General features: G+C 34.0%; 3 protein-coding genes across 6 annotated transcripts; 2 read left to right on the top strand and 1 right to left on the bottom strand.

Moving 5' to 3' along the window:
* The first annotated feature begins 126 nt into the window (after positions 1 to 126).
* Positions 127 to 7828, top strand: LOC128213306 (39S ribosomal protein L13, mitochondrial-like). The gene is made up of 7 exons (XM_052918911.1): positions 127 to 266; positions 1880 to 2003; positions 2605 to 2698; positions 3426 to 3486; positions 5056 to 5142; positions 5446 to 5567; positions 6818 to 7828. The coding sequence occupies exons 1-7, from the start codon at positions 246 to 248 to the stop codon at positions 6912 to 6914; spliced, it is 606 nt and encodes a 201-aa protein (XP_052774871.1). The 5' UTR covers positions 127 to 245; the 3' UTR covers positions 6915 to 7828.
* A 180-nt stretch (positions 7829 to 8008) lies between these two features.
* LOC128213307 (uncharacterized) lies at positions 8009 to 12920 on the bottom strand. 3 transcript variants are annotated; one of them, XM_052918914.1, is made up of 4 exons: positions 12851 to 12920; positions 11242 to 11493; positions 10775 to 10848; positions 8009 to 10008 (listed from the first exon to the last, which is right to left on the bottom strand). In XM_052918914.1, exons 2-4 carry the CDS (start codon positions 11472 to 11474, stop codon positions 9737 to 9739), a joined length of 579 nt encoding a protein of 192 aa, XP_052774874.1. In that variant the 5' UTR covers positions 11475 to 11493; positions 12851 to 12920; the 3' UTR covers positions 8009 to 9736. The 3 variants fall into 3 exon arrangements, with proteins under 3 accessions (XP_052774874.1, XP_052774872.1, XP_052774873.1); XM_052918912.1 differs by having other exon boundaries at positions 12671 to 12887; XM_052918913.1 differs by having other exon boundaries at positions 12743 to 12875.
* Positions 12921 to 13041: 121 nt separating this feature from the next.
* Positions 13042 to 22509, top strand: LOC128214455 (3-oxo-5-alpha-steroid 4-dehydrogenase 1-like). Of its 2 annotated transcripts, none has more exons than XM_052920933.1 (9): positions 13042 to 13089; positions 14466 to 14612; positions 14916 to 14999; positions 18026 to 18105; positions 18517 to 18570; positions 19546 to 19638; positions 20024 to 20130; positions 20851 to 21031; positions 22023 to 22509. In XM_052920933.1, exons 1-9 carry the CDS (start codon positions 13078 to 13080, stop codon positions 22084 to 22086), a joined length of 822 nt encoding a protein of 273 aa, XP_052776893.1. In that variant the 5' UTR covers positions 13042 to 13077; the 3' UTR covers positions 22087 to 22509. The 2 variants fall into 2 exon arrangements, with proteins under 2 accessions (XP_052776893.1, XP_052776892.1); XM_052920932.1 differs by having other exon boundaries at positions 20024 to 20166.
* Positions 22510 to 22959: the final 450 nt, after the last annotated feature.

Genomic DNA, 22959 nt, shown 5'->3' with positions numbered 1-22959 from the left:
GGTATTTTGGTATATACTTTGCTATCCATATATAATATAAAACACTAACAACAAGTACTTCAGAAGAGTGCACATGCAATAGAAAGAGTGGTAAGGTGGGATTTTTTAATCGGGTCATTGTTTACATGTGCACCGTGTTGAATGTCAAATTCACATGTTGCGTTCGATTTGTATTTTTGTCGAAATGAAGAGTGAGATACCCACGTAAAAATATATCTGATATAGGACTAATAGTGCTGAATAGAATGAGCCGAAACAGAGTTCTGGTATGACTTTCATTTTTTAGAGAAAGTTATTTGTAAATTTTGTCGCGAAATTATATGACAAATATTAATAAGTTGTATGTATGTAATTCTTTAGACCTGAGGTAAAGGATAACCCGTGAAGTGCAAGCACTTATTTCCAACGGGCCCCTTTGATTTATGCTGTAGGGACAGCATGTGGAAGTGACAGTAGTGGTTTAAAAGGAGATCCGGATCTTTTTCAAAAAGACCCCTTGGTTTTTTTATGTGCTCATTGTGAAGCTCCGATACACGGGGTACAACTTTCGACAACTTTCCTGTGTTAAATCAGAACTGATTACAGCACTTTTCAAAGCACTACCCTTTAAATGCCGAGCGCCAGGCAAGGGAGCTACTTGTACCAACTTTTAACGTCTTAGGTATGACGTAGTCTAAAATAATAGACGTGTTTTACAGGATTCTTCCAATCCCTAACGTCTAAACGGGAATGTGCAAAAAACAGGGGTGTTTTAAAAATATTGAAATTGTTTTAAGTGAAGTATTTTATGGTTGATATTGATCATAAAGAGTTATATTCATATTTTACCATGTAAGTGAAATGTTATTTTGCACTAAACAAGCATTTAATGCATTAAAACAAGTTGTTTACCTTTCCAATAAAACGAAAGTTGACTGACACAGACAACAATTATGCGAAGGGGAGCAACTCGATACAATCGTAATAACTCGGCCTCCTCGGACAAAGCTTCGAGATAGACCTCGTTATACAATGGTAAAAACTCGGCCACGGCCGAAATGTACCGAGTGATTTAAAACTGTGCCCTAAAGCCTTGCAGGTGCCCTTCATGTATATATCGTTATGTTTTGACAGAATGAAATGAAGAAAAGCCGTCAAACTCATAATTATAAGTTGGATATTTATTTTTATTTTTTGTATACGGAACTTATATAAAATAACATTATCTGGTAATAATTCTTGTTTTTATGATATTTTATAGACGCTATATGCTTTAACCCGGAATCCTGATCGGAACAACTACCCACTTTTGATACTAAACAATTTGTACGTGAAGGATTTGCCATATCAAAAATCTAAAAAAAATCCGTCAACATACAATTATTTGGACTTAGGTATGACGCAGCCAGGGATTGAACCCATGACCTTCGGGTCTGTAGGCGGATGCCTTAATCACTAGGCCACAGAGATCTGGATCTGCATAAATAACCCAAATATTCACAGCTGCTCCTCTCGAGATAGCAGCATCAAAAAATAGATGGAATGAATAGTCCATGTGCTAAAGATTTTTGTTACAGCCACCTATAATGGTGTTCTCCAAATAATGGAAGTCAAATTTCACTTTCAGTTCCAATTCAATTTCAAAGAAAGTATTTGGAACGATTATCTGCATGCTTTCTTGACTCTTGTATCATGGATCCTTTCTAGCTTGTCAATTATCTGGAGAAATGGGTTTCAACTGACAAGCAATGGAACACTGTCTTACATTATAGTGTCATTCTTGTAGACACAGACTGCGTTAAACACTGTGGCCAGGCAGTGAAATCACAAATTCAATGGTACATGTATATATATAGAATCAACCATGTTGTAACAGTTGAAAAATTGCTTTATTTTTCAGCAATGGGGTTGCATGAGTAGAAACTGGTGGCTGTATGATGCAAAGTATCAGTGTCCATTCAGATCAGCAGAAAAGCTGTGCATGTATTTGGAGGGAAGACACAAACCACTATATCATCCTTTGTGTAAGTGTGTAACTTTAGTCTGTGAAAACACTTTGTTTATGACTATTTTACCCTTTGGTACCGAAATTGCAGAAAAAAATATATTTAAAGTAAAATAATTAATCTGCTTTTAGTGGGGTGCAAAATCATGCCGATAAACTCAAGAAACATTTGCAAATCTCAGCCCACAAGGACTCATACACAATCTTATGGATAACTTAACCTTGAAGCCATTTAAGGAATGGAGTTATTAAAGCTTTTCAAAATCATGGACTTCAAGGCAATATTTGAGCCTAAATCACTGTTTGTTGAAGGGTTCTAGCTGTCGGTATCAAAGTTTTAACACTTCTAATGATTTAGCACACTTTATTTCATCATACAAAAAAGTACATTTTACAAAAACATGAGCGAGTCCCTTTTAATACTTACATGTGTCTTGGTTGCTTTTATCTTTATAGATTCCCCAAAAAGTTGTTCTTTCATGTGCCTTTCATTTAGAAATTAATAGTATTTTTATGTAAATTTAAGTACAGTGTATATACATAATGTTATATTTTATAATGTATTTCATATTCTCAGTGTTATTGAAATTAAATTATCAAACAGTTAAATGTTTTTTCAGCGGATGTCGGGGACCATGTTGTTGTGATCAACACGCAACATATAGCGATGGTGGATGATATGTGGCGTAAACACCACTTTGAACTTGACACCAGGTACAAGGGACAATGATCAAGTATTGTCGAAAAATTGATCATTGAAGCTTAAGCTTGCTGATAAGCAATTACTTTATCATGTAATCAATTTCTTGCTATGTGACCGTATTATCTAAAATAAAATTACAAAACGCAATGAATAGGAAATTCCTGCTGTGTCAATTATGTATTAAGTCCAGTCAGTAATACAGTGAAAAAAATTGAAAAAAATGAAAAGTATGATTTACTAGGATTGCCAAATACTCCCAAGTGAGAATTCTTTGAATATTTGTTGCTCCTGAAGTACTTTGAAGTTTTTTTCTTGAAGTTTTTTTCTTGGACTTTTCACAGATTTTTTTCCCTGCGTCTAATACCCCCTATCGTCTTATACCCAGTCATTTACGGTACATATTGAAAAAAAAAATCATAATTATTTTCTCAACTTGTAACCATGATATTGGAGGCAGTAACACAAAACAAGAATACTTCACACTTCTATTTTATGCTGTTTGATGGTTAATTAAAAAATAAAATGATGTGCAGTAATGGCATCATACATAAATGGCATCAGTTATTGTTTTACCAAGCACTGTGTGTTAATGTATGGATTTGATAGAGAAATGAACCAAAAGTTCAGGAATTTTTTATTTCACTTTTTTAAACAGTGCGTTTATCATGTTTAAATATACTTTTCTTTTCATGAACTATCAAAAAGCATGAAATAAATATAAAAAGTAAATATTTGCAGATTTGCTGGAGGAAAATCAAGAACAACCTCCTGGCTGTTACATGAAGCAGACCCTACAAAGGCAAGCCTTTTTCTATGGTTCCAAAGTGTCTGACTATCGGACACATTCCCCTAGCAAAATATATGATATTTTTCCAAATCTGGAGAAAAAACACCTAATCAAAAGTAAAAAGAATAAATAATTTAGTCTTAATACTTGTATTGTTTATTCATCTTCCTGATGAATTGTTTAATGTAAAGTGATGGGGATTAATGAATCCAGAAATCGTTGTTTTTCATCACATTCAGTGATCAATATGCTATATTAACGGTCATGATTTATTGCAATAGATATTTACACTCACAAGGGTTGATATTTCAACCATTTCAGATCTATTGAAAGGGAAAGGTCGAAATAATATCAAAATATTTTTTTATGTAAATTAAATTATTTTTTCTCAAAATGGCATATTTTGCATCGCAAATCTTCCCAAATTGAATTTTTTCCAAAAATGGGCAGAAAAGGTCTAAGTTGTCTGGACTATTGTTCATTATCAGAAGAGAATTACCAGGCCATAACAAATAAACAGTTTGTTTGGTATTACCCATCCTAATTATTCCACAAAAATAACCATGAACAGAGAGGGTTTTTACCCTCTCATTTTGGTCATATTTTGTTGATGTTTTTTTTAATACGGAATTAAAAAGTTAGTAACTAAAAAAGAATGACCCACCTAATAACCCACCCAACAATATGTGAGTTGGGCAAGCACATTTTTTTTTTCTATTGTGGCCCCTTAATAAGATATTGCCACAAATTATGGTCCAATTAGGTGACTTGTCTTTCCAATAAATAAAAGTTTCTATTTCTACATTGCCAAGTAAAAATAGAAGCTGTGGTAGAATTTTCCATTGACTCTGCCTTTGTAAAAAATATCATCTTGGATACTACATTGGTTATAATTCACATTCAAAGATACGGACCATATTTTTACTCTATCCATAGCCGCATAGATACACCTTTTTAGGCATAAGTTGTATAACAAGAGGGTTCTTTAGGGGCGGCTGATTTTACCACTTCTTTATAATGGAAAGCGTCAATATTGCCCAATCAGGTGTGGGATGAGAGTGATTTTAAATGGAAAGAAATGTCTGTAAGATTAAAAGAAAGACAAAAACTTACTTCTAGAAATGAAGATTTCCACACTATCTGCACAAACATAATGTTGGCTAAAAGTAGGTAATGAGATCCACTCACATTTTTTTCTACTGGTATAGATGGTATGGTTTCTTAAAAACTATAGAACTCCTCAAAAGTATGAACATTTCCTTAGAAAAAGACCCTCTCAGCTAAATTTGTCCACTAGTCAGCAGTATTTAGCAGCTCAAACTTCAATGAGGAATAGTGACAAAGTTTCAAGAAACATTAAATAAAGACCCAGATATAACCTTGATAATGCAGGGATGCGATTTGTCCACGGATTCGCGGAATTCCGCGGATCTAATGGCCCCAGAGACCCCCCCCCCCAAAAAAAAAAGTTTTAAAAGGTGTTTCAGCCCTCCAGCTGCCAGGTCGGTCACATCCCTGATAATGCTATATACCCATGACCTAAACCTACCATGTAATTGTCTTATCGTGTTACTGTTACAGGTGTTGTACAAGACAGTATTCAAAGCCGGGCCGAAAAACCTTCTGAGGCCAAACATGATGAAGAGACTGCATTTGTTCCCAGATGAAGTGAGACATTTTTTTTGTCGATCTGTTTTGTAAAGTCAATCAGTGGTCAAAGCTTGCAGAAGCTTGTATGTCATTTATATTCAGTTCAAGGCTCAAATATGTTTAAAGCAAAGCTCTTGCAAAAAGCATGCATCATGAATGAATGATAGTCTGATATAAAAACTTTTAATCCTTATTTTGATTAATCCTGAAATTTGTTACCATGACTATGACATCATTTTCTTGACATCATTTCACATGTCCGCAAAACCATTAACCGATGCAACTCACACATACCTGACATTTTTTCCTACTCCCTTATAGCATGTTCCTGATGAAATCATGGAAAACGTGTCGGACGTCATTCGTCAGATTCAGGTCGTTCCTAAAACCCTTGACTCATTCTCCGAAGAAGAAGTTAAATCCTTCCCCAAACTCTTTGACTGGTAAGTAAAAGTTGGAGTCTTGTTTTATTTTAAAGGGGCCAGAAATTTGTTAAAGTTTATGTGATTAACAACATTGTTGTTAATTTTTAAAAGTGAAATATTTAATGATGTGCTAATATACTTAAACAAAACAAGTATGGGCCCATTGTTTATTTTTTTTTTAAAGTTAACAATGTGATTAACAATGTTGTTAACTTTTAAAGATTAAATATTTCATGATGTGCTCAATTATTGAAAAATAAGTATACCTGAAACACTTGTTATATATACAGCAGAGCACAAGTATCTCAATTAACCTTCAAGAGAAGCAAAGATTTGAAATTAACAACAATGATGTTAAACAACATTGTTATCTTTAAGAAAGTTCTGGACAGTCAACCCTCAGTTTCTGATATAAAAATTATATTACAAGCTAAATTACAATTGATTAGTGTCATTCTGATGATCGATTATATTAAAAACTCAATCAAAAAGGTCAACATCTTTGAGAGCTTTTGTGGCACAATGTATATTCTATAAAAAAAACATTTTCAAAGGTGAAACTTGCATTAGAATAACATTAAAACTGCACTCTCACAGATTTACCGTTTTACAACTTTTTTTTATTTTTGTCTTGGAAAGAGCAATTTTTTGCGTAAATATCTGCAAACCAATGAAAAAAGATTGCTGACAGAATATCAGATCGCAGATTTTCATATTTCTGTTCGAAAATTAATGTTTTATGGCTTAAACCGTTACTAACGGTTTAAGGAAAATGCATAAAACATTGTTTTTTGTTCTTAAATAGAAAAATCTGCGAACTGATTTTTTGTCAACAGTCTTGTATAACTGGTTTCCATAAATGTTCGCAAAAATTGGCTCGTTCCAAGACAAAAAATAAAAAAAAGTTGTCAAAACGTTCAATCTGTGAGAGTGCAGCTTTAAAATAAATTGCCTTCATGGGACTGCCAACACCCCTGAATGAAATTTCTATTCCAGGTTTGGTCAATTGCACTACTAGTAAATAAAGGGGTGAATGCAAAAAGGTTTTAAATGATATCAAATATAGAAGCAGATAGAAACTTTTTGCTTTCATTCATATAGTTATAGAGGTAAATGGGTAGCAGGTTCACTAATTAATGTTTTAAGGACTGTTAGTGTACATAGTTAGTAATTACAGATCTTACATTCAAGATCTAAATTGTATATACAGGTCCAATATGCTAATGGATTCATCATTCTATAACATTGTAATATCTTTCTTTACTCAGGCCTAAAGACCATATAATGTTCAAGAGAAGACCGCTGGAAGACGTTGTGAAGGAACAAGAAAAGCTGAATCCTCAGAAAAGTGCAAAGAAAAAGTGAACCTGACTTATGGCCGGTCCTTGTCATTATGTGAACAGTGTCTGTGTTTATTTTCAAGTCACAGGACAGCGAATTTAAAAAAATATTGATTGAAGAATATTTTAATTTAAAGGGACTCAACTCAAGTTTTATAGGGTCAGACATCGAAAGTTAAATTTAGTGTGAAGGGTGAACAAAATTCTTGAAACAAAACATCATGAGAAATGTAAATAAGAGCTGTATTATTGATTTTTTTTTTTAAATTTGACAAAAAATACTCATTTTAGCCTGAAAGTGTAAGCTGAAAATATATGTTGCCGAAAAGTGTTTCAACTTAGTGGAATATTGATTTTTGCTGAAAAGAGTTAGTTGAAAAATGATTATTGCCGGTTAGTGTATGTTGAAAATTGTTTTTTGCCAAAGAGCATTAGTTGAACATTGAATTTTGCTGAAAACTGTGAGTTGAAAATTGAATGAAATTAGGGATTGATTGAGAAACTTCTGTTTAAATAATGGTTTGTCAGTTGCTGTCTGGTGTTGTTCATAAAAGTAAAATGAAATCATTTGATCAAAGTTTGAAAAAAAATGCTGACGGCATAAAATCTGTGAGTAAGTCCCTTTCCTAAAGGCACCACTGTTTGTGAAACATGTATAGTGACAATGCTGGATTTTGATTATGAACTTTTAATGTGTTCAGTGATAAATCATGTCAATTTGTGAAAATGGTGTTATGTGTTTTTATGGACGTAAACAAGACAGAAGTATTTTGAAATGATTACTGTTTTGAAATAATTGTTTCCTGTGTAATTACATGCATAAAACGAAAGAGAATAAAAGTATGAAATAAATGTATTGTTTTTTAGTATGATCACATTTTATTATGCATTTTTGGATTTAGCTTAAACATGATTGGACGATTTGTTCCAGTCAATGTTGTGCATGTTATTTTATGTCTTAGATGAGAAGTTTTCATTCTCACACTAAGTGCCACATTTTCTACCCGGAGCATTCATCAAAATGTCAGAATATTTGTCTAATTAACAAGAGCAGTCACAGACAGCTATATCCCCTGCCTCATGGGGGCATTTTTTGTAACGAAAGCCAATCAATGGTAAGGGTAGTGTCTCAGGAACATAAGAAATGCGTAAAATTAAGAAAGGGCAATAACACTTTCAAAAAAGATCAAATTGCAAAAGCCTGACAATATGCGCTGCGTCACTATATAGTCGTCAATCTGTGAAAGTTTGGTAGAAATCGCATGAAAAACGTAAGAGGAGTTGTGAAGAAACCAATTTTAAATTTAAAAAAAGGGCAATAACTCTTTCAAAAATGGCCGAATTGCAAAAGCCCGACAATATGCGCTGCGTCACTATATAGTCATCAATCTGTGAAAGTTTGGTAGAAATCACATGAAAAACGTAAGAGGAGTTGCAAAGAAACCAATTTTAAATGTAAAATAAACAAAGGGCTATAACTCTTTAAAAAATGGTTGAATCGCAAAAGCCCGTCAATATGCGCTGCTTCACTTTATGATCATCAATCTGTAAAAGTTTGGTAGAAATCGCATGAGAAATGTAAGAGGAGATGCAAAGAAATGAATATGGGACAGACGCATGCACACATACAGGTACGCACACACACACACACGCACGGAATCACGCCTACCATTACTATATCCCCTCGCCTTTTTAAGGCGGGGGATAATAATTAGGTCAGGTTTGAATATGTTAAATATAGGGTCAAAATTAAGTCAACAGGTCTATGTTTGTTAAAAAAAATGCAGCCACATTTTCATGCTAAACTTGGTCATTCTCTTTTTATTAGAATTTTGGTTGAAATGTCCAGTCAAAAAAAATCAAAGATCAAATCGGAGAAATAACTCTCATCTTAAGCATTTAATTCTATGAAAAAAGGAAGGTACACATGCTTGTCTCTCTAAATGCAGAAGGGTCTACCAAATAAGGTAAAACCGTCTTTGTTGTAGATATGGGTCTAAAATTGTGAGTTTGTGACTTTCATAAACATGGGGCATGGTACCAGCTTCACCTTAACCTTGATTTCCGCCAACCAGGACCATTTCATCTTTCTTCTTTAAACTTTAAAGTGACACTCTTATTCAATATCAATGCATACACATGTATAACAAAGAAATATTTTGACTGATAAACCTTTAACTACTTACTAAACAATGCATTTATGGAAAAAATTAATTACTGAAAACAAGATTGTAGCCGTGTAGTTAATAGCTGAAAATGCAAAAATATTAAATGATTGATGAATGCGTCAAGATTTACTGTGATCTACTATAATCTAAAAAGGTAGAAATCCCGTGTTTTATGCACATTTCTTTCAAATTAAAATGTGTATCCTTTATTAGAACCTTTGTTCTCGACATTCATTCATCTTTTTTTGAATAATAAAACAATATTATTAATTGAGGTAAATCTTATGTTGGAGTTGGAGTGCATCTTTAAGAACAATGGATGGTCAATGTTCATATAAGTTCATGTAAACAATTTTGAGCAATTCCGATGTAAAGTTTCGTGAATACAAGTCAAAAACATAAAACAAGACGGCATTCATGAGGCAAGATTTAACACAATTATCTATAACATAGTACCTAATCATTAGATTTGCACAACTACATAATCGTGTATCGAAATTCACATTCAAATGTCTGCTACATGTTACATCCACCATTTAAAATAAATGATAACTACTGCACTTGAAACCAAGAGCCTGTTTTCTTGTATGTAACGTAATTGTCTCATGTCAGACAAGATATCAAAGTTAGCACATTGTTATATAATGGACATTTGTAATTAAAACTTCTATCAATCTTGTCAAGTCTGTAGATCCATCTCCCATGGTTTCGCTGGTGGCAATTTATCACTGGGCGTGGGCTCCACATTCAGGGGCTGTATGTCTAATTCCTCAGTACCAGGCAGTTTTATCCCCTTCTGAATCATTTCTACTAACTCAAGAAAGTTTTCTGGATGTTTTGGCTCCATAACTTCATGTTCACTGTCTTCCTTGTTGCTGCACGTGTCACTAGTATTTGGTTTCCAAACTTCTGCTAAACTTGTATTCTCTTCCATACATGTTTTGTAGGACGCTGAAAACATAAAATATGCTGTGGTATGCTTCTGTTTTCTTATGCACATAATGTTCAAGTATACTGCATTAACATGTATGTTTTGTTAGATTCAGATTTGTTAAACAATTTATAGCAGTATACTCACACGATGACTACCAGAATGTATTTTCTTTCCTTATACATTTTATACAAGATTTAGATAATGTTCTCAGTTGGTTTAGTTTATACAAGTTAATTTCTTTAGGCTTGATGGTCACAAATGCTGATTGCTTATAGAGTTCTTGAATCTGATTCCTGGGTAAAAAAGTACTTCTGTACATTCTGAGACTCTTTTAGAAGGTTCCCCTGGTGAGGATCGAACCAACAAGCTCTTGGGTGAGGAGCATACATCTTAACTACTAGACCACTCTCACCCTGGTGGGGATTGAAACCACAACTTTTTGAATGAGGGGCATACGTCTTTCCACTAGACCTATCACACCATGGTAGGGATAGAAACCACAACCTCTTGTGTGAGAGGCAGACACCTTAACCACTAGATCACTCTCACCCTGGTGGGGATTGAACCCACAACCTCTTGGGTGATGGGCAGACACCTCACCAAGGTGGGGACAAAACCCACAGCTTTATTGGTGAAAAGGCAGACACCTTGACTACTAGACCACTCTCATCCTGGTAAAGATCGATCCCACAACCTCATGGGTGAGAGGTAGATACCTTTACCACTAGACCTCTCACACCCTTTCAGTTGAGACATGACCAACTGCAGATTTTTTTCTCTCACCAGTTTCTTCTACATTTCTTTCATTATCCTCTAGCCATTTGCAATACTTCTGATAATCGACTGGTTCCAATTCTCTGAAAAGAAAAACAACAAATATAAAGGTAAGTGATTACATGTTTAAGTACATTCAAATAGATTTAATATTCTTGTAGCCTGTAAAGCTAATAGAATGGAGAATGGACAGTGCTATGCAAAACCATAAATAGCTAATAAGATCTACAAAGAGCTTCTAAGAAGCACTAAAACTACAAGCTTTTAGTTTATGCTCATAGTGGCTTATAACAGGGCCCAGGGTAGATTGTATGTCAGTTTATTTTCTGAGAACTTAATATAATAAAAGTATACATTTTAAAAATGTTGACATTATAATGAAGACAAAATATAACTTTTTAGACTGTGATTAAGTTCAGTTTTATAAGCGTTGCTGCATTGCCAAACAAAACCCATGCTACATGGACCTAAAGTACCTTGAAAAAAAGAAAACTTGAGCTTTGATGAAAGACTCTTTCATTTTCTGTGGAGGAATTGCTTCTTTGACCTTTCTCCAACCATCCATAAATTTCTTGTTCTCATAGAAGTCATAATGGTACAGTTTCTCAAATAAGGTGTCTGAAGTGCTGTCCTGGTTAGACACTTTGTTATCCTGAGTCAGGGTTGTGTCCCCTACAGCTGCTGTCATTATGGCGGGATCTGACTGCATAATCTGGTAAGTATGTTTTCTGAAAAAAAAAGATTTATATATTGATTTTTTTCTTTGTTTTTCTTTAGTATATTGTTGTTGATGACAGTGATTTTGAAGCAGATAAGATAAGATAAATTTTATTTTAAGTCGGCAAGTCAGAATTAACAATATAACATAAGCGACAAGCGCTTTTGAACCGACTAGAACAATAGTATACATGTTTAAACATATGGTATGAAAGCTGTAAAATAATTTCCAGCAATGTTAAATAGAGCACATATCACATTACAAAAGCAAATAAAAGAGGTTAAACCTGTGAAAGATCTGCTGCTCTAGACCAGAGGCCTAAAAGACACTTAAGACAAATAAAAAAACTGATAGTCAAAATAGTTGCAAAAAGCAGATTAAAAGTAGTCTAAATGAGAATATCACCTCAGATCAGATCTGAGATGACCTGAGCAGCAACTCCTTCACAGCAGCACATACAAGAGCACAAAAGATAATAAAGCATGGTATGACAATGACAATAACATATACATGCACAAAGGAAGTTTTTATCAGCAAATTACTACATAGTAAGTACTAGTAAGCAAAATTGAGCAGTTAATCAAATCAAGTAGCTTGCAACTATACAAAAGAGCAGAGCAAACAACTAGATATAAATTAAGGTAGATATTGAACATAAAGATAAAGATGATGTCCAGCCCTGTAGAACAAGCAGCTAATTTGATTTACACATTTTAGCAGCTTGTTCTTCAGAGGAATGTAATAATGTAAAACTATTAAATTCCCATGCAATATATCTAATCTTTCATCACCATATTATCAGAACATGACTATTGATTGTCTGTATTTTATAGGAACTTGAGGTACTAGTAGTCCAAATACTTGTTTGTTGACATATTTTTTTTCTTACATGGTAAATCTTCTTTAGGGATTAAAAGTATCATATTTTGGATGTCTAATATTTTAGACTAGAGGTAGCATATGTTTTTATCTGTATTGTTCATGTGCAATTAGATAAATTGTCTTAATATCATAACATTTTGTAACATTGACATGAATCTAAGTTCACAGATTTACAATATGCATACATGTTACTTTTTGCATGTATTACATTGTCAAACCCTAGGTAGAGATTCTATCATTCATTAAACTCTTATAAAGCTATGCATCTTGTTAAAAACAACACAAAAACATATGTATTTGCTTACTGTGCTCTAGTTCAGTATGATGTTTACATGCTGTTTGACAAAAAAAGAGTGTTTCCTCAGTTGTTCACCTACTTGTAACTTGAAATTAATACTTGCTAGCATCAATTCAGCAGATTTGTGTGATGCTGTTTTTAATTAAATTAACTTATGCTCTTGTTATAATTAAAATAAAGCGCTTACAAGATTGATATGTCATGATCAGTTAATTTGTACAAGATGAAAGGTCATGCAATCACATGTTCAGTTTGTTTACATTGTCATTTACTTCCGGGTTATCTAACCACCAATGACAGCCAAGAAGACATAATCTCGACCAATGATAAGCGTTCTTACATCTGACGGTGTTAAATTAAATATTGTTGCGTTGTAAAATCAAGTTGACAATTGTTACCCAACAAGAACTTAAAATGGGTCTGCAGGTAAATTCTCCCCTTTAAATCACTTTCATTAGTACATAACTATTTTATTAAACTTTCCACTGCTTAGAGACTTCAATTTTACCTTTAATTTCAAATGACACTAACCAGTCATATGCACAAGGGTTTCTCACGAATGTTTTTTTTTTTTTATCATACATGTATATATAGTCTATGGATTATATAATAATGAATATATAGTAAAAAATCGTGAGAAACCCATCTGATTACTATTTTCTTAACATCTATGTCGTTTGATTTTGAAGATAAAATATCTTAATATTGTCAACTTAAAACCCTTAATCTAGTCCAAATAATTGTACATTGACGGATTTTTTTTTAGATTTTTGATATGGCAAATCCTTCACGTACAAATTGTTTTGTATCAAAAGTGGGTAGTTGTTTCGATCAGGATTCCCGGTTAAAGCATATAGTGTCTTTAAAATAAATAAAAACAAGAAATATTACCAGATAATGTTATTTTATATTAGTTCCGTACACAAAAATTAAATATCCAACTTATAATAATGAGTTTGACGGCTTTTCTTCATTTCATTCTGTCAAAACATAACGATATATACATGAAGGGCACCTGCAAGGCTTTAGGGCACAGTTTTAAATCGCTCGGAACATTTCGGCCATTGGCCGAGTTGTTACGATTGTATAACGAGGTCTATCTCGAAGCTTTGTCGGAGGAGGCCGAGTTATTACGATTGTATCGAGTTGTTCCCCTTCGCATAATTGTTGTCTGTGTCAGTCAACTTTCGTTTTATTGGAAAGGTAAACAACTTGTTTTAATGCATTAAATGCTTGTTCATTGCAAAATAACATTTCACTTACATGGTAAAATATGAATATAACTCTTTATGATCAATTTCAACCATAAAATACTTCACTTAAAACAATATCAATATTTTTAAAACACCCCCGTTTTTTGCACATTCCCGTTTAGACGTTAGGGATTGGAAGAATCCCGTATAACACGTCTATTATTTTAGACTACCCTTAATCATGTCCATAAATATTATCATTTCTAACTGAAATGTCATTCTAAAATGCCGTCACGACTAAGCAAAAAAAATAAGTTGAATTTAAGTAAATCAATATATATAAAATGAATAAGTGCAAGAAAAAAGTAAAAAATGTATGAGAATGAATTTTTGATAAAAAATAGAGAGTATTTAAAGAACTCTTTGTTAAAAAAATCAGAAGCGTTATGAATACGGCCCCAGATATATACATATATTTCCGTGCGTGCATTTGTGTGTAAAAAAGATCCAATCACTTACGCTTAATATTATTGAGTAACAACATTGAGACCAAGGTTGGCATCTGTTTACATTGCTCTTAGATTTTCTGCATATATTATCTGATTTCAGGCCATACCTTGGTCACTCTACAAAGATGATGAAACCAGGTTTTGGGTACATTTTGGCCTTGTCATACTGGGGTTTCTCCTGTCAGTGATCACACTTATTGCACAGTGGGCCAAACCTGCACCCTATGGAAAACATGAAGGTTCAGAGGTAAGCGTATATGTTTGAAATTTTGACAGTATCGGTAAATGTTATCTATAAAATCAATATGAAGATCATGAAGAAGTGATAGACTGCTTTATAAAAACTTCTTAGCATGCGAAACAAGGCAAATAATGTACAGGTAAACATAAGAAATGTCAAAATGATAAAGAAATATCCCTGAACGCTCATTGTAGCTAGTGAAGGCTTTGCCTCACATTCAGAGGATTTAGTTCAATTCAAACCAATGATATCAATATTTTACCTTTGTATTTGGTGTGACACTGTATTTTCTTCTTGGTATTTCTACAGGCGGGCAACTGGGGACCAATGATCCCACAGCGTCTTGGACACATTTTTTCTGATGCCATTCCAGGGGTTTTAATGTTTATTTTGGTACGTTGACATTTTCTTAATGGATATAGATTGATTGCTTATTTGCCGTCTGTTAATTATTGAAATATTTTTAAGAGTTTATTATGGAACAGTCACATTTACTGAATTTTTAAAATACAAAAGAAATACGCAGTTAGTGTCCCCAGAGTATGATTAAAACTATTGATGGTGTATTATAGATTTTATTAAGGGACTTGGAATAAATAATTACCGTTAAAAACATATTTGTGTACAAAACGTAGAATTTGAAGATTTTTTTCTCACTATTTTCCCCATGCATATTATTTATCCTAGCGCATTATTATACCCCCCAAAACAAAGTTTGGGGGGGTATACTGGAATCGGGTTGTCCGTCTGTCCGTCTGTCTGTCTGTCTGTCCGTCTGTCCGTCTGTCCGTCCGTTTTTTTTTTGTCCGGGATTCATCTTTGTCGTTATTGAACAAATCTTTTTCAAACTTTCAAATATTAATGACCATGATGTAAACCTGTGCCTCCGTGGATTTGGTCAGAGTCGCATGATCCTGAGTGGAGTTGTGGCCCCTTAATGAGTTAAATTGGGCAAAATTAGCTTTGTCCAGGATTCTTCTTTGAAGCTATTGAGCAAATCTTTTTCAAACTTTCAAATATTAATGGCCATGATGTAAACCTTTGCCTCCATGAATTTGGTGGGAGTCACATGATCCTGAGTGGAGTTGTGGCCCCTTAATGAGTTAAATTGGGTAAAATTAGTTTTGTTCGTCCTACTCCTTCGTCATTTTTGAATGAATCTTTTTCAAACTTTTAGCCATGGTGAGAACATTTGCCCCTGTGATTGTGGTTGGAATCACATGATCATGTCTCCAATTATGGCCCCTGAATAAGTTAAAATAGGCAAAAATTATACAGCTTTGTCTAGCCTAATCCTTGGTCATTTTTTCTCATTTTTTCTATAAATCTTTTTCAAACTTTCAGATGTCAATGACCATGATATGAACTGTTGAATATGTGATTTGGTGCACCTGTATTAATCAGAATGTTTGCATGGCCTTAAAAAGACCTTTAATTGATTTTGTCCTTAAAAAGACCATCAAAAGTCCTGAAGTTAGGTGCATACAGGCCTTAAATTTGTTACAATATTCGCTTTGGTGGCCTACTCCTTTGTCATTTTTCAATATATTTTTCTCAAACTTTCAGCTATCCATGACCATGATGTGAACCTTTGTATATGTGATTTTGTGCACCTGTATTATTTTCTTGGTACTCATGTGTGGGGGGGAGGTGGTGGGGGTGGGTAAACAGAAATTGGGTTGGCAGACTGTCAAATTCACCCGTCCACCTTCATTTTGGAATATCCTGTCAGGAGTCATGACCCCTTTATGGTGAAAATGAGAGAAACAGGTTTGTTATCTCCCCTGAGGTGGGTGGGAGTGGGGTAATATTCGCTTTGGTGGCCTACTCCTTTGTCATTTTTCATCATGACCCCTTTATGGTGAAAATGAGAGAAACAGGTTTGTTATCTCCCCTGAGGTGGGTGGGAGTGGGGTAATATTCGCTTTGGTGGCCTACTCCTTTGTCATTTTTCAATATATTTTTCTCAAACTTTCAGATATCCATGACCATTATGTGAACCTTTGTATATGTGATTTTTTACACCTGTATTATTTCCTTGGTACTCATGTGTGGGGGGGTGGGGGTGGGTAAACAGAAATTGGGTTGGCAGACTGCCAAATTCACCCGTCCACCTTCATTTTGGAATATCCTGCCAGGAGTCATGACCCCTTTATGGTGAAAATGAGAGAAACAACAAACTTTCAGATATCCATGGATATCCATGACCATTATGTGAACCTTTGTATATGTGATTTTTTACACCTGTATTATTTCCTTGGTACTCATGTGTGGGGGGGTGGGGGTGGGTAAACAGAAATTGGGTTGGCAGACTGCCAAATTCACCCGTCCAACTTCATTTTGGAATATCCTGCCAGGAGTCATGACCCCTTTATGGTGAAAATGAGAGAAACAGGTTTGTTATCTCCCTTAGATATAATCTGAATACTGCATTGTTTTTCTTGTCCCTTAAACTAAATAAATGTATTGCCTTGTGCTTTCTAATGATACCATAACTAAGGCCAGGGCAAACAACCTAGACAGGGAAGGGTTGGGGGGTATTCGTTAGCCTTTGGCTTACAGTTCTAGTCTACAGTTAAATTCAAAATATTATATTTGAAAAAAATCGGAAAGCTTTGTAGCAAATTTTCACTGGAAAATCACAAATCCAAACAACAAACTTGTTATTTATATATACGAGTACTTGCCGGTATGAATTATAAAACAGCTCCCACAACCCGTCAGTTATTAAAATTCACAAGAGTGCTGAGCTTTAGCCTAAGGGTGCAATTTCAGTAATGTCAAGGTTGCGGTTGATGTAAATGTTTTATATATAAAAGCATAAGGTTAAAGCGAACAGTTTTGTAATTTATCTGCATGCTAGTTATTGAATGTTTTAGCTCTGATTACTTGAACCCATTACAAACCATCCGTAGTATATAAACGAAAACAAAAGAAACACTTCCAAAAATGTTATGTTAGTCTTAATACTAGAAAAACACATTTGAGGCCAATTGTTCAGATCTTTCTTAAAGAACAATGTGATTTACAACACCGTTGTTAATTTTTAATTGTGAAATAGTTCATGATATGCTTATTTATTTAAATAAAGCTAAAACATTTTCAGTATTCTCAATAAGAACCGGCTGCCTGCTAAAATGGACGGTTCAAATGGCAATTGGGCCGGTTCATATTTGGAAAACTAAATGAATTTTCATTAGAATAAGAAGAAGCTGGTCGGTTACTTTACTATTTGAGACGGTTCAACCGAAACTTACTGAGAATCCTGATTTGTCTAAAATCTTGTTCGGAATACAGCAGATCATTAGTGTATCTGACAAACTTCCATAGCAATACAGTTTGAAAATTAACGATGATGTTAACACTTTTATTTTTTACAATCAGCCTTTAATTTCGTCTTTTTGTTTCTTCCATTTCAGGTGTTTTATCTCTATGGTGACAGTAGAGGAACTGTAAACTACGTATTCTTAGCACTCTGGTTATGCCATTACATACATAGGTACAGGTTACTTAAATGCTTTATTCAATTGAAGCACTTTTTTATACAAATATTTTTCTCAAGCATGTATTTCTAAGTATTACTTTCTCATTTCATCACATGAAATACAAGCTTTTGAATAAACTGATTTTTTTATGCCATTGAAATATAAATGTATTGTAAAAACAGTGTAGGAGGCTGTTTCATTAAGAGTCTTGGGAGTGGCCTTGTACCTAGGATATAAAGTATATTTTAAATATTGTGCACTATTGTTAGAAATATCTAGGTATGAATTTGCTTTTAGTTTCGACGAAACAGTTAATTCAACTGTACATCGTTCTACAACCTGTAGCCAGGTATAGTCAAATGTGAGTAGAAGACGAACATTGAGTTGAACACATAAGTGCTTTTGTAATTGTTTCTTTCTTTCAGAGGCCTTATCCATCCGTTAACTATGCGGTACAGAAGTGGACAAGTTGCACTGGGGTAGGTCTGGCTATAAATATTTGTATGTTGACAGATAGCTGGTGATTAGAAAAATCCCATATTTAAGTTTTATCATTTTAGACTAGTTTGCCCATATTCATAAAGCAACTTTTTTTCTTTTATTTTGAAAAAGGATATGTTAAATCCCCTGTAGGCTGCACCATTTATTAACAATATCAAATTGATGTACTATTTTAGACCATTTTGTGCTTTTTTCATACTATTTATGACTGCGACCACTTATATCTCATGTTTAACAATAGTTTGTGTTATCTGAAATACATATTAATATCACTTTAAAATTCTGAATAAAATCAACTATTTTAAAGGGCTATAACGTTCAGGATCAATCAGAAATCTGAAATCAGGATGGAGAGCTTTTAACTTCTGACTTTTGTACAGAAAGATTGATTTTTGCTCAGACATTTGCAAAAACAGTATAAAGTATGGTACCTTAAAATGAATATAGATGAAACAATTTTAAAAGGGGTCTCAGATCCTCTACCCTGCTTTGGGCATTAATTTCTCGTTTTCAAACAGACATCCCACTACTTTTTATGCTAAGCTGCTTGACAATTACCCATTAAAACCGCTTATTTCCAAAAATAAGATATTTGTTATTCATTATGAATAATTTAGGCAAAATTGTTGATGTGTTCCGAACATTACCTGTATTCTGACTATCATGTCAGGATAGACAGATACATAACCTTGTCTTTGTTCATTGACAACATTGTCATACATTTATCTAGTGCTCTGAGTAAAGATGATTTTTTTCTCTTGGCTAATATACATTTTGCTTGATTTCCTCGTTTTCATGACTTTTGCCAATGAGTTTCGACTGTAAATAATTCAGAATTATTCAATAAATTTGACCTGCTAGATCGATTCAAATTTAAATTCACATTGTGAATTGATGTTGTTTATGTATGACATTTTAATATTATTTATCATATTCTCTTTGTTGCCTTTCAGGATTACATTGGGAGGCTTCTTTCCAAACTGTTTGTTCCATTTTCTGAATGCAGATTTCATTGGCAGTGCCGTTTATGCATCAAATTATTACTAGTAAGTTCTTAGAGCTTCTGATCTTTATAACAAAACTGATGTAACTGATTTGTAAACATTAATCGATGATACATGATGAAATTCCAAGAAATTATAAGAAGTTAGTGTTAAATAATAAAATGGAGTTAATTCTGGAACAACAAGAGCTGTCACAGGAACATTACAACTCTATAAATGAAAGGAAAGGATAGACGAACAGTACAATTGCAAATGCTCCCCCATGACAAATACAGTTTTTATTCAAAACAGATGAAAGCGTTTATATTATAAGAAAACAAGCAATTTAAAATAATTAGTTATAGATTTTTTTTATAAGAAGGACTTCCCCCATTCCTCGCTCGAGCAAAATGTCAGATGCTAGAAACAGACGTTGTATATATTTCAGTGACCCTCGGTTTATATGCGGCATTGTGATTTTTGTTCTGGGGTATGTGATAAACAGATGGGCTGACTACAAGCTGAGATCTCTCCGTCGACCCAAGTCTGAAGACGGTAAAGTTATGACCTCCCTTCAAACTAACATAGACGGTAAATATGCCAGTCTTCGAAACGACCCTCTGTAACTTAAAAAAGTATTTTGACATCAAATACATTGACATTTGTATTCACAACTGTTCATGAAATATAATGATTGCCCTGTGCACCGCTTGATTCACGGTTGTCCTGACAAAATTGCATATTCCAGAGTGATAGGACTTAAATGTTCACCATAGTTATTTACAATCAAGTTTTATGTTGACATATATCTTAACGGTTTCCAAGTTATTCTCAAGTTTTTGAACAGAATCAACAGCAACAACAATGTTGACAAAGACACCAAGGCTATGGCATTTGCATCTGTTCTGACAAGATGCATTGTGATTGCAAACAATTTTTTTCCCCTAGAAACTGACAGGGTATTATGCATTGCTGGCGTTGTTATTTCTCCAGTCCTTCGAAAGTTTCAATTTGCCCATTATTTGAAAATGGCATTTACTCACTCAGAATTAAGTTGCTTTGGCTACCACCTGAGCTTTGCCTATTCATCAATACCTTTGCTCCCAGTCACTGTTTTTGACCGTTTTGCATGTACAATGTACCTTAAAACAACAGATTACCATTCAAACTTATGGACACCACTTATATCTGACTAATATCGAAACTTTTCTCAAAATTATATCAAATTTGGGTGGTCTAACTGAATAAAAAGGAACATGTAATCACTATTTCCAGGAGACAGCGGCTATTTCATTCCAAGGGGAGGCCTGTATGAAGTGATCTCATGTCCAAACTATTTCGGGGAATTGGTGGAGTGGCTAGGCTGGTCACTGGCCACGTGGTCTCTCGCAGGGCTGGTTTGGGCTCTCTTTGGTGCAGCGACATTTTTACCCCGATCATGGCATAATCATAACTGGTATGTGAAACATTAAAGTTTGCTTTTAAACTTCTTTGAATAGATTACATTTTGTCATTGTTTATTAGTGATATTGTCACAGTCTCAGTGCTTATTATCTATATATAGGATTATATACACTGTACATAAATAATAGAAATTATGGGGGGCATATATATTTGCCCTCGTGGGTCTGTGATTCTGTCCATAAGTATTATGCATACTTGTGTCGCTCAATACTCCAAAACTAGTTCACCTTGAGTCATGAAAACTTAGGTTGTGCTCCTGGTGTTTCTTTTTCTGCTGCACTAAGTAAAACCAGAGTGATGGCCCTTGAATTAGCTAAATTTGGCATTTCTAGACTTTTGTCAATCAAGACTCCAAAAATATGTCATCTTGAGTCACGAAACTTGGTGGCATGTTGTTCAGGTGAGGAAGATGTGAACCTAAAAGTAGTTTTTGTTTGCTACTGCACATAGTTTATCCAAAGTTATGGCCCTGGAATAAGCAAAACTTGGCATTTTTGGTGTTGTGCAGCTCAAAACTACAAATTATTTCACCAAGAGTCATATAACCTTTGGATTATGTTGTCCAGGCGTTGAAGTTGTTTTTTTCCCCACTGGACAAAAACAATTTTGGCCCTTGAATTGGTTAAAGTTGTATTTTTTGGACTTGTTGAACATGTGTTGCTCATAACTTAAAAACTATTAGTCATACACTCATGAGAACTTTCAGGAAGATTTTTCATGTTATTAAGTTGTGCTTCTCATATTTTGATGCACATTTGTGGTAAATGGACAAAATAATGGCCCTTGCCTTTGTGGCATGTGGGGGCATTCGTGTCCGATGGACACATTTCTAGTTTATTTATGATTTTCATGAACCACCACAGACATTTTTTCATTTTTTTTTTATAAAAAGTATGGATATTGAGTATTATTTATACTGACTATTTATGCTGTATAATTGGAACAACCGCATCTAATTTGAATTTTTTTTTGGAATTTTCCAGGTACAAGCGGCAGTTTGAAGACTATCCAAGTCAAAGAAAGGCTTTTTTACCGTTCATTTACTAGGCAGAGTGCTGCAGGGCTATACTCAGGGATATTGCTTTGATAAAAATGAGTTGCCTATGAAAAATTGTTATGGAATCTTTAGCATCTTTGAGCATTGTGACTTGTTTTGTTATGACATATTTATGAATTTTATCCATAAATATAGATTCTGGAATATGCGATTTGTAGATGACCAGATAGGGGATATAGCAAAGTTTGAACCCGAATTTGGTTTTTTGCACACCTATATCACATTATGGTCACCTTGTTACCCTGTTACTTATAATGTATGTTACATGTACTTGATTTGGAGTAACATTTTACTGAACCTGGGTGCTAAACACATGTTGAACTTTTCATTTGTTGATTATATGTATTTTAATGCGCTTTATTAACATGTCTGTGATAGGATTCATTATACAAATAAATTAAACATATTTTATACCTATAGTCTTCTATCTTGCCGAGTTAATACAAGTACATCAAGCAAGCATGAGTGGAAGGCACTACTGCAATTTCTCTTTAGTTTCATATGACTGACCTTTTAATCATTATTAAACTGGTATAATTCATACAATGTAGCTATGTGATGGTGGATAGCAGTTATGCGTGAAGTTTTATGTAAATCTGAAGAAAGTTCCATACCCGTAGGTCATATGTCACTTAATTGTAGTGAGGCGCGATAATCGAATAATAGAAGTCATGTATAATCAAATAATTATCAGTGTGTGCCCATTCATAATCGATTATCATTGAACGATATTATACTTAATATCTTATAAAATACACGTAAATGCTACCAGTTGTTGATGGATAACATAATATCCAAGTTGATGGTTTGCATGTACAAAAGTAGCTGACTTATTCTTCTGTCATTCCATACCTTTGAGCCAA

Source organism: Mya arenaria, chromosome 13 (genome assembly GCF_026914265.1).
Source record: "Mya arenaria isolate MELC-2E11 chromosome 13, ASM2691426v1".
NCBI lineage: Eukaryota > Metazoa > Mollusca > Bivalvia > Myida > Myidae > Mya > Mya arenaria.
The sequence above is the reverse complement of the archived record's forward strand: the minus strand, read 5'-3'. Positions and strand labels throughout refer to the sequence as shown.